Here is a 12107-nt window from a genome sequence, read left to right as displayed (position 1 = left end):
TCTTTATAAGCTGAAATCATGGTCTCCTATGAGAGCTTCATATTCAAGTCCATATTCAAATGTATATTTTACTATTGACCTTCATAAAACCTTGTTTTCTACTCTCCATACATATAATAGTAAAAGTTTGTATGCCGAATGAAGAAAATGCTAACTATTTCTTTAACATTTTACAGGCATATGATAGATCTGTCCCACATTAACGTGGCATTGATAGTTGAGTGAGCATAGCTGATAACGCTAATAGAAGCATGCTGTGGAGCTACACAGGGAGAAGATACAAAGGCAAAACCATCAGGATCTGAAGTCTTTTCAGTTTACAGTCTTTCTTTAACTGCTCTGTAGAACTACAGAAAGTAACAAGATTTCCTCAAGATAAGCTGAACTTAAGAGGATCTAGCAAAGTGGAGTTTGTGTTCGATTTCTTCACATTCGGTTGAAACCCTATGGAACTGCAAATTTTTTTTCAAAGTGCTTACAATGCATGTAGACATTGTTCTTCAAGATTGTACTGTGTGATCACAGTGACTTGAGTTGAGAAAAAGAACACTTACATTGAAAAATTTAAAAAGTTTCTTCATAGCAAAGAATATTTGATAATGGTTGCTCTTATCTTCAGTGAAGGGTATTTAAATGAAAACTCACTTCTCTAAACAAAACACACACACGTATGTTGTTCCTCTGAGAAGATAAAAGATGCATTCTTATATAGATTTAAGACGTGGTCTACTTGATTGATGATGATATTTTGAAAGGCTTTGGAGGTGACACAGGAAGGCTGTAGTTTCTGTGTTTGTAAATACGTTAGATCGGTTTTTGCATCTTCTAGTCTGACACACATTCCCTCTTTACTCCCTTCCCCCTCCCTTTGTGAAATGAAAACACTTTGTAGGAATAACATTGCTACATTTCCCCCCATAGTTTAAAATGAAGGATCTTGGTCTTCACCTTTCAATAGCATAATGGGGTAGTTTACTCCAAGTAGTAATTTATTACAGTTTAAATTGTTTTTTAAATGGGATTGCAAGATACAAAGAAAAAGTGAAACACTTACGCTCATTTTAAAAATAGGGTGACACAGAGAAAGTGGTACGTTCCCAATAGTGTTTCTTTGTGCCACTGTTGCAGAGTACGCTTCCTCTTAATCTTTGTCGATTAGTATTTTTCCTTGAGATTTATTTTGTGACTAATGCTAAACCATTACAAAAAAAAATTAGAGCAAAGGCATAAGAATTGTGACATGGTGTTCCCCACAGAGATGGGATTATGAGGATGTTGTTACGCTGCTTGTGAAATTGGCAGTTCTAAAAATTATGTGCAAACATTAAAGGGGATTGCATTTTATAGTTGGTAAAATCCATTATACTTCCTTTGGGTTAGAACCATCCGGATGGTATTTCCAAAGGAACAAGTTTTCAGTTACTTTTGGACAAATTTAGCAAAATGCCATTGTTTATATCCAATTGCAGGTTTTATGAAACATTTTCTTAGTTTTTATTTGGTGGAGCTTTCCTTCATTCTTTATTTTTTGGATATACAGTACTTTTGAGTGCTGACCTACTTTTTGAAGTGGAAAACTTCATAATTATGAAGTGGAAACTTCATAATCTTTGAGGATACTCAAGTAACAGAAACAGAAAAAACACTAACATGATGCAGGAGCTTGTGAATGGGGTCTAAACAAGTGCCAGAATATGGAAGAATGACAGTTTGAAACAAATTAGTTGCAGCAAACCGTAGCTAATATGTAAAATTTAGTGGTGACGCAGTTCACATAGGCTTTCTAACTGGCTTTCTCACAGCAGAGTTTTTTATACTGATTTCCAATTAAGTAGAAGTTACTAAAAATTAATGATTGAGTAATAAATAGTGTCTAAAGTCTCCGCGGTAAAACTGCTTTCTTTTTCCACTGACATAATATGAGAATAATGTAGTGTATTGACATTATTACAATGGGAAAATGAAAATGTTTAAGGAATAATAGTTTCTAAAGCCATTTGCATCTTAGCACCGTGTATCTTAGCAGATCACAGTAAGATCATTAGAATACTCACATATGAAAGTGGATTTTCTCACATTTGCGTATCTCTAAATCATAACATTTGGCGCAGTGCAGCACAATTGATGATCTCTGCTCAGGACAGATCCAAGACTGGGAGTAGCAGATGTGTCACAGGTAGAAATGAGTTGGTGGGGCTGTATGTGAAGGCATGATACCTGATTTCCATGGTGCTTGGCTCTCACTAGTGCTCTTCCCTCCTCACATCCACCATTACTAAACCCCACAAATATTGTATTTTTTTATTGTTAAAAAGGAATGCTTACATCTCAGATGGGCCATTAAAGGTGGTGACGTACCCCACTGTTAAGGAACAGCTTCTCTGTGAGGGGAAGGTTGGAAAAACATCCAGAAAATAAATGGACCCGAGTGTCTGCCTATGGAAGTATGGGCCGGATGTGACTACAAATAGCTCAGTAGGCAAAGTCCAGCAGTGGGCAAGTCTGCAGCTGATCAGCTGTTCTTTTATAAGCAGATGTTGTTGTTGGAATATGAGCTTTTTTGAGGCCTAAAGAATAGGGGCCCTATCCAAAGCCTAAAGAAGTCAATGGAAAGTCTCATACTGACTTCAGTGGGTTTTGAATCAGTTCCTAGGAGAACAACATTTGGCAATTAGGGGATTAAGAATTTTTAGTCAGGGTCTTTTAAACGTTTTCCCACATAACCATCCTGGGGCACTGAAAACAAAGACATGAACAATGTCTCCTTAAACTTACCAAATAGATTGGAGCGATGTAAGCATTGTTTAATAATTGTATATATCCCTCTTTATAGACAGTTCCTTTAGATGATTGCGTGTGCATAGATAGAATGCAGACATATTTGATAGTGACTGTAGCTGCTTATCACAGCAGCTGGGTATCATATGGGGACTGTGAGTATGTTCTGTATGTATGTATGTTCATATGGATACAATTATGCACATACATACATCCTGTATATTACAAATCTTTTTAACAGGATGATCTTCAAAAAAGTACAGTAGTAAGAACAACCATTAGGTTTAGGCATACATTAAAAATGTTTCAATAAAACATATCTTCAGTAATAAACTCATAACTTAAAACTGGATTTGCTGGCAATGACCAATTTGAACAATAGCATCACAGTTTGGTTCCATTTGTTGTGGCTCCTCCCACAAAAGCAAAGGAAGTAGAGGTAAAATTAGAAGACCATGTTATTTCCATGTTCTCTTACAGCATTTCGTTAAATCTGGCCACCTTAAGTTAATTTTCTTGGAAGATCTGTTGCAACCATTATCTTGTTCTTTCTTTATCATGCATTTAAAATAAGATGCAGAATGCAAAAATTGCATTTAATATACAATGTAAATATGGAACTTTTAAAATTAAAAGATGTTACTCAAAGTGCTTACAATTCAACCACATCTTAGCTACTTGTTAGTTTTTTTGTGTTGTCTTATCTAAGCTTAATGGACATGGTTCCATAAATGTTGATGTGTTTTTGTGTATCTCTTCAAATTTTTATAAAGATGCTAGTAAGTCAATACATATATCCTGATCTGTGTATTATTTGTTCACAAGTTTCAGAGAAACTTAAATTTAGTAATGCTATTTTAATAGGTAAATATACAGTAGGTGATTATGTGGAGCCAAATATATATATATTTTCTTTTTCAGGTATCTTGTTTTGATCTTGTGGCACTTCTAAATTCATTTTACTCTATCATATCACATCTTGGCTACTAGATTGGTCTGGCCATATTATGTGTGAAATTATAGAAGAATGTTCTTAATTTCTTTAAGAAGCCTCTGTCCTTAAAGGTTAAACGGATTATACATTACACTAGGTCTTCACATTCTCATGTCAGACCAAGATTTGGGTTTGGGCGGGGGGGGGGGGGGGGAAAGAGAGGAGGCTCTTTTTTTGTTGTATAAGTACAAAGTGGTCGGTCTAAAGATATTGTTCTCAAAGATTGGGAGCTTGGGGTTATTTTAGTTTTTGTTGTTCAACACACAATTCAAGTTGGTGATGTTAACATTTTATTCTTTTCACAATCTCAGAGAGCAGGATGGCACACTTTGTATGATGAAAAGAAACCATTAAACATAATTGAGGAGCTTGGTAAAATCCTATGGATGGGGAGAGGCAGAAGTGCAGACCTATAGAATGTTCATAAATATAGGAATTGCTACAAAATGTTTTATAAACTATAGTGACAGATTTTTTTAATTTAGCAGGCTGATGTGGGCCAAGAATGACTGATTCATCTCCAATGTAATTGGACAAAAGATTATATTTATAAATATTGAAGTCAGATCTACAGAATATAGGACAAAAATAAATCTTCAACTAATAGGTTTAATTCCCATTTGGGGGTTGGTTCTGAAATTTTAAGGTTGGTTTAAGGTTGGTTTTAATTTTCACAGCTCTGCTTAAGGCCCTGTTAGTAACTAATTTACCAGATCTTCATTGGACATCTTAATTCCTTTCATAGTTGAATTCCATTGCAGAGATTTAGTCTGAAGAACTTTTACAAAACTGTAGGTATTCTCAGCATGCCTGTGTATTACTACATTACCACCTTAGGTACATTATAGCAACTAATTCTGACTACTTTGGGGAATAAATAAGAGCATTTTATTTCGTCCTGAATATTTTTTTGAATGTTTACACAATATAGTATCTTCAGTCTGGCCAGTTTTAAAAGTTTTGCCCCTTCTAAGAAGATGCTGTGGCCACTTCCTAGAATTAGCAGAAGTAGCTGTGGGTGTTGCCTTTATCCATAGTTTGACTTTTCTGGATATGTCCTAGATTTGCGCTCCACCATACTCCTGTAGATGTTGTATTGTCCTCCCTGTTAGCACTGCAATATTCTATGTATGTTTCTACTCCAAGGATATGCTTCTGGCTTCACATACTTACTGTTAGACAGGATTTTTAGTATTGGTCCTCTAGGCGTAACTTTTTTCTTTTTAGCTATTTTTGGTACTTTGATTTTTCTAGCAGCAGTGTTGGATGAAAAATAAATGTGGGGGAAAGAGGCACTAGACAGATTGAAGAAAGTCCACTAGATTTTGAGAGGAATAAATCATTAGGGTAATTTAAGGCTCTTGTTTCAATGTTACTTTTAAACCGGCTTTGATTCTGAAATGTTACTTAGCACCATTCTTTAAATATGAATCAATTCAACAGTTTTAATACTGGAAGCATTTTATCTTAAGTTAGTATTAAATCCTAAGGATTTTATGTAAGGTTTTTTGTAACCTAGTTAATTTTATCATAAAAATTGCCTACGTTTTAACTTATTCTCCACATGAGCGTAAGGTCTTATTAACAAAAACACTGATTCATATTGGATCCTCACGTATACCATCTTCTGGTATAATATGGTTGGGAAGGATCATTTGTTTTATTCTTTAGCACGACCTTTTGCAGGGTAAATTTTTTTTTATTTTTTTGTTTACTCTTCAGTTTCCATTTCTGTGCTTATTTTGGTGGGAACTACATTGTCTTTTGCACTATGTAAAACTTAACGGGAAGGCTAATTTCACTGGGTCTTCAAGCACTTGCATTACTTTCTCACTTCTCAAGTTGGACACTTTATTTTTCTAATTCTAAATGGAAAGGGGTCGTTGCACATATTTCATAATTTCTCAACAGGGTTACATCAAGGATTTTTAATTTAACAGCATCCTAGTTAATTGAGCTTACACTATTTTAAATTTTATTACAGATTAAATGTAGTTTTTTTAAAAAAAGAAAAAAAACCAGTCTTGTGTACAGTTGCATAAAATATATTATGGCTGAAATAGTATCTGATTATATGGAAAATCACTGTTAAAAGAAGCATTTTACTGCTATTTTTACCTTTTTTTAAAATGCATTTCATAGTTCAGGCTTTTCATTGTGCATAGTAATTTTTCTAGTGTCTGACAGGTTTACTTTGCATAAATAGAAATAAAACTACTTATTTTCACTAATGAAACAATTTTTTGCAGGACTACTTTGCAGGAGATGGGGGTTTTCCGTAATTTAACTTTCAAATTAATATACATTTTCATTTACAGATACAACAAAGACAAGACTAATGAATTTATTTACAGTTGATCATCTGTCTTTAATGGACCATATAATTTGTACCCTTAAGAAGAGACACCATTAAAACAAGTCATAACACTTTATTTTTTTACCAAGTTATCCTTAGTCACCTTGGTTCCCCTCACGCTCTCTCTGTCCCCTTCCTATTTCCCCTCACTCCTAATTCACCTGCAGGAATGTTAATTCTTTACTGCTGTCTCCTCCTTGGCGTTCTTCTCATCTCTGTCTACAACTTTCTCTTTTCGCCTGCCTGACAGTTGTAGTACCCATCTCTCAGAATCCTTCTCTATTCTAGTTCCCCTCATACAAGGCTTTGGTCGCCTGTATTGAAAGTAGATTGTACTGCTGCATCTTTCCTACAGATGGTAGTTGTAAATGTTTGAGCATAAACAGCTGCCACCCAAAGGAGGGGTCATTTTGAGAGGTTTCACGCTTTAGGACGTGTTGCACATTCCAAAGGTGTAGAGAAAATAGTACTTAACCGTTTTGTTTCACAGCTCTTTTCCATGTAGGGGAGTGAGAGCAATTTCCAGATATGCTCTAGCTTCTGTGGCATACCAGGAGATATGAGACTAATTACTAACTTTGTTTCTGTCCTTTACTTTTGCAGGAGTTCTGTTCTTGAATTCAGTGATAGTAATAGTACTGTATCATTGCCACTTAGCCGTAATGAGCACCTGTCCGAACAATTCTACCCCTATTACTGTTACTGAATGTGATCCTTCCTAACCTAGAAACTCTTAAGTGCTGGGTAGATTGGGGTGTATTGAAACTGTACTTTAAAATGTACTGCTCTAATCTGGATTATGAAGCTTGTGTTTATTAGGAGTTCAGAATATAAATTCAAGAGGCGACTGTATCATGATACTGACTCCACTGTGGGTTCATCTGCTTCATGTTTTCTACTGCGTCATCTACACACATTATTTTACTTATTTCTTAAGTGTTATACTAAGTCCTTCCATTTGCATTAGATATCCTTCGGTGGTATATGCTAGGTGTGAATGTAAAAATGAAAACACAGAAATAATGTACAAGTTCCTTATGTGATTCCATACTTCAAATGTCAGTATGTATTTAAGTGTATTTATTGTAACTAAATTGTGTTAATAAAATATTTTTTCCTTTTCTTTGTAGCATATTGCCTTTGTATCTTGTTCTTATGCACAACATGAACTTCACATTTGTCACAAATTACAAATACCACGTATCGTTATTATTTCTTGGTAGCACCCACAGATGCCCAATCATACGGCAGGGTCTCATTTTCTAGGCACTGCAAATGAGTAGAACAAAAAGCCAATCCATGACCCAGAGAGGCTGCAATTTAGTTTATTTTTTCAAAGACACCACAGGTGAATAAGCAGACAAAAGGGGATGGGGACAGGTGACAGTAAAAATACGGCTTTTTGCATAAATTAGTAATCTAAATGTCAAACAGTTATGAGTGGCCACTCGCCTAACCAGTGCCAGACAATATGTGCATAATTCAAGACCTGATACAAAGGTGTAAATGATCCCAGTATGATCACCATGGATCAGAGTCTGAACATAGTTATATCAATGTAAATAGAGAGTAATTCCACTCACTTAAATATTTCAGTGTAGCAGCAATCAGAACCAGATCCTATATTCACAGTGCACTTCTCGCATTTGTAGTGTGATTTTTTAAGGCACCATTATTTACATAAAAATGTGTGTTAGAGTATTGTGAAGAATGTATGTACTATAACTCACATAAGAAGGGCCCCAGTATTTTCATAATAGAAAATCAGTTTTGAGATTCAAACTGCTGCATGTGAAATAGCTTGTAAGCTTTCAATGTCATGTAGCAGCCTATAACTATTACTGAGCCTAGAACAAGAGAAAATATCCTCCAACTTCAGAACAGACTATCATGACATTCCCAAAGTCCTTAAATCACCGATACCCACAGTAGGCATTTAATGAACACTGATTCGTCGAGATCTCAGAAAGTTTAAGTAAGAAGTTCATGTAAATTAAATATCTCTGATGTACTGGATCTTATGCTTAAATCTACAGGAATAGCCTATTGTTGGTACAAAATATTGCTTAATTTTATCCAAAATAAAATCAATTTTAAGAAGCTTGAAAACAAATGTTTACGAAGACTAATTTCAAAATCATTTGTGTAGGATGCCTGCAGTAAGGATTTGTGAAATTAAAACCCATTTGAGGTTCTTCGTCTCATACATTTCCGTACATTCCTTTCAAGCTAAAAGCTAGTTTAGAATATTTTAATGAGTTTTTACCTACACCTTTTCACAAAGATTGTACAAAGCATTAATATAATAAGTTTAGCAAAAGTATTGTTTCCATTTGTATTGGTCTGCCCACAATGTAGCTTTAAAAGGCTGAAATAAAGGGCCCACCAATATCCCTGGGCTAGACAGTTAATCCTGCCATTCTTCTTCATGATCTATTCACTTGCATCAAGTTATTTGCATTTTGATTACCTGATTTTTAGAACAGTTTCCCAATTTGTAGCATGATCAAAACTGGGAGTTGTCTGAGGGAGGGATAGGGGAAGATGGAAAAATGTTAATACATCGTTTCATTAACCTTTATCACCATTCCTTCAAGACTTTTATTCTGTTCTACAGGTTTGAAAGACTTTGGGTCCCCAATTCACTCTGAAGCAACCTTTCTATTTGAAACTATTTGCTTTAAACCAAGGGCCCAGGCAAGTATTCCTCATTAACCTGAATATAGTTCTATTGATTTTAGTAGGGCTATTCATGAGAATGAGGACGTACTCATACGAAGGTTGCATGATTGGGCCCTATTGCATCAAGGCCACCTGCCCAAAGTTAAGTGCTGGCCCTTTTAAGAAAGCTCACATCTAAATTTGTTCTTAGATCTTTTAAACTGTCTTGCTGCTAAGGGAATTCTGCATCTGTGTGGCTGAATATCTACCCTTCAAACTAAACAAGTGTCTTCAGACTGGTCACATGGTGCTGGTGCTCCTTATCTTCAAATGTTACATTACGTTAAAAGTCAGCTAAACATACATTTACATATCTTCTCTATCTTTCTATGTAAGCTCTTGTTGCAGTTACCACAGGAAAATTGTAGCTGTAAGTGGGAAGGGAGGTTGTCAGTGATAGAGAATGGGAGAAAGGCGGATCCATGAGAATCTTTCTGGTAGGATGTGATCCACACTATGAAAATTTTTGAGTCTCCTTAGGAGAGTGAATGTCAGGTCTTCCTGTTTCTTGTCCTACATTCCACCAACTGAGTACTGTTCGAGTGACTTCTTTTCGTGCAGTTCCCTGGCCAGAACGTACTACTTCCATGAATGTGTGTGGTGGGGGTATACAGGTGTTATCAGCATGCGTTTGGGGTGGTCGTATGACTCAATCATCTAAATCCCAAGTGAGCTATGCAATTGTTCCCAGATGAGTGTCGATGAAACGTTTACACGATTCCACACTGTCACATATTCTGTACAGAAACTGTTTTAACAAATAGTTTTAGGGAATTTTTAAAATGTTCTTGGGACTATTTCATGAACCTGTAAAACCAGGCATCTTTGTTACCATGAATCCAAATATGCAGGGCTTGGAAGGCATGAAATTAAAATTGTAAGAGCTAGAGAACCTGTTACTTCCCTGACTCTGAACCTTGCCTGTCCTCAGCCTCTGGCATATTGAAGTTTGAAAGGGTTTGCAATGCTAGAATAAGTCCCAGAGAGATGGCTTAAGCCTCATCTACCCTTAAAACCATTTCCTGTATAAAGAAAAGGAGTACTTGTGGCACCTTAGAGACTAACCAATTTATTTGAGCATGAGCTTTCGTGAGCTACAGCTCACTTCATCGGATGCATACCGTGGAAATTGCAGTAGACATTATTTACACACAGAGACCATGAAACAATACCCCCTCCCACCCCACTGTCCTGCTGGTAATAGCTTATCTAAAGTGATCATCAAGTTGGGCCATTTCCAGCACAAATCCAGGTTTTCTCACCCTCCGCCCCCCCCCCCCCCCCAAACTCACTCTCCTGCTGTATAGCTACACTAGCAAAACCGTCCTAGTATAGACAGTTTAGGCCAGCAAATAAGTATTTCTGCCAGCATAGTTTATATTGGGTTGGCGTGTGAAAAGTACTTTTTTATACCCTACTCCCCCATATACAACTGCAACTACATTAGGGCTTTTGCAGGCATAGCCATGTGTCCGTCAAACTAACCAAAAACTAACACCCACAACTGTCATAGCTATGCCAGCAGAATTTGTAAGTGCAGACCTGGCCTCGAGGGCAGGTGATGCAATCACAGGCAAGTGCTAAGTTTACAACATAAATAAGGTATATTTTCCTTCTACTATTAAGGAGTGCTACATAGGAATTACCATACCACATAAGAATATAAGAACGGGCAGACTAGGTCAGACCAATGATCCATTTAGCCCAATATCCTGTCTCCCAACAGTGGCCAATGCTAGGTGCTTCAGAGGGAATGAACAGAACAGGCAGTCATTGAGTGATCCAGCCTCTGTCAATCACTCTCTGCTTCTGGCAGTTGGAGGCTAGGGACACCTAGAGCATGGGGTTGTATCCCTGCCCATCTTGGCTAATAGCCATTGATGGGGACCTAGCCTCCATTCACTTATCTAATTCTTTTTTGAACACTTATAATTTTGACCTTCACAACATCCTCTGGCAACGAGTTCCACAGCTCGACTATGCGTTGTGTGAAGAAATACTTTACGTCCTTATGTTTGTTTTAAACCTTCTGCCTATTGATTTCATTGGGTGACCCCTGATTCTTTTGTTATGTAAAGGAGTAAATAACACTTTCTCCACACCCGTCACAATTTTATAGCCCTCTAGCATATCCCCTTTTAGTCGCCTCTTTTCGAAGATGGGAAATCAGTCTTTTCAACCTCTCCTCATACAGAAGTTGTTCCATACCCCCAATCATTTTTGTTGCCCTTTTCCAATTTTAATTATCTTTTTGAGATGGCATGACTGGAACTGCACACAGTATTCAAGGTGTGGACATACCTTAGATCAGATCCAATGCCCATGTAGTCTCGTCTCCTGCTTCCAACAGTGCCCAGTTTCAGAGGAAGAACGCCACAATAGGCAGGTTTATGGTAACCTGCCTCTCATATTAGGTCTCATCCTGGTCTCTAATAGATTGGCTTAAACCCTGAAGCATGAGATATAATAGCCCTTGCAAAATGTGTTGTCATTAATTATGATTATTCTCTCTATTCTTGCTATCCACATAAATGTCCAATTCCCTTGATTTGCTAAGTTCTTGGCTTCAAATTATGGTGGCAATGGGTTTCACAGTCTAGTTACATATTGTTTAAAAATATTTCATTATCGGTTTTGAGCCTATATTTTGAAACACCAGAGCTTTGCATGACACTTTACAGGTAGATAAAAAAGATATGGTCCCTATGACAAATGTATTCCATTTGCTTGTGCAACTTTATGGATATCCCCTCCATATAAGATGTGCATCTATGTACACACACTTTATTGTAGCCCACCTGGTAGGCAGTGGCATATATTGGGTCCTTGCAGGTCAGTTTCCCACTGGAGGAGAAATCACTGATGCGGTATCTGGGTATTTTCTAAGTGTAACATTCATTTCAGATCATCTACACCAGCCCTGAAACAGAGATGGTATTCCCCTCTTTCAGGAATCTGAGCCCATGCCAGTGCCCAGTTCCCAGGAAGCAACTCTGCCCCCAGAATTCACTGTAAAAATCCCTTGTTGTTTGCCACAGCTCCTCCAGAAGGAAACCACATCACAACTAAAAATATGAGCACTTTTCAACGTAGCTGCTTCGGTGCTGGCATGCTAAGAAAATGGTAAAACGATGTGCACCAGCTGGTCTCTCCTGCCATCACATGGTAGAAAGTGTACTGGTGGCACTAACCAGAAACACGAGTTCAGCACGAGTGGATTCGTGATACTTGTTTGGTGACATCCATGCCAACACCGAG

The 12107-nt window shown here is 37.0% G+C and overlaps 1 protein-coding gene across 2 annotated transcripts in view; it reads left to right on the top strand.

The window, feature by feature from the left end:
• RBM33 (RNA binding motif protein 33) overlaps positions 1-3571 on the top strand; it is a 140404-nt gene extending 136833 nt beyond the window's left edge. For both annotated transcript variants that reach the window (XM_084621555.1, XM_084621554.1), the window contains exon 19: positions 177-3571. In XM_084621555.1, the coding sequence (XP_084477681.1) occupies positions 177-225 (49 nt within the window). In that variant the 3' untranslated portion in view covers positions 226-3571. The remainder of the gene's footprint in view (positions 1-176) is intronic.
• Positions 3572-12107: the final 8536 nt, after the last annotated feature.

This window comes from Lepidochelys olivacea (assembly GCF_965140295.1).
Source record: "Lepidochelys olivacea isolate rLepOli2 genome assembly, chromosome: 2".
NCBI classification, from domain to species: Eukaryota; Metazoa; Chordata; order Testudines; family Cheloniidae; genus Lepidochelys; species Lepidochelys olivacea.
This window is presented reverse-complemented; position numbering and strand designations above follow the sequence as displayed.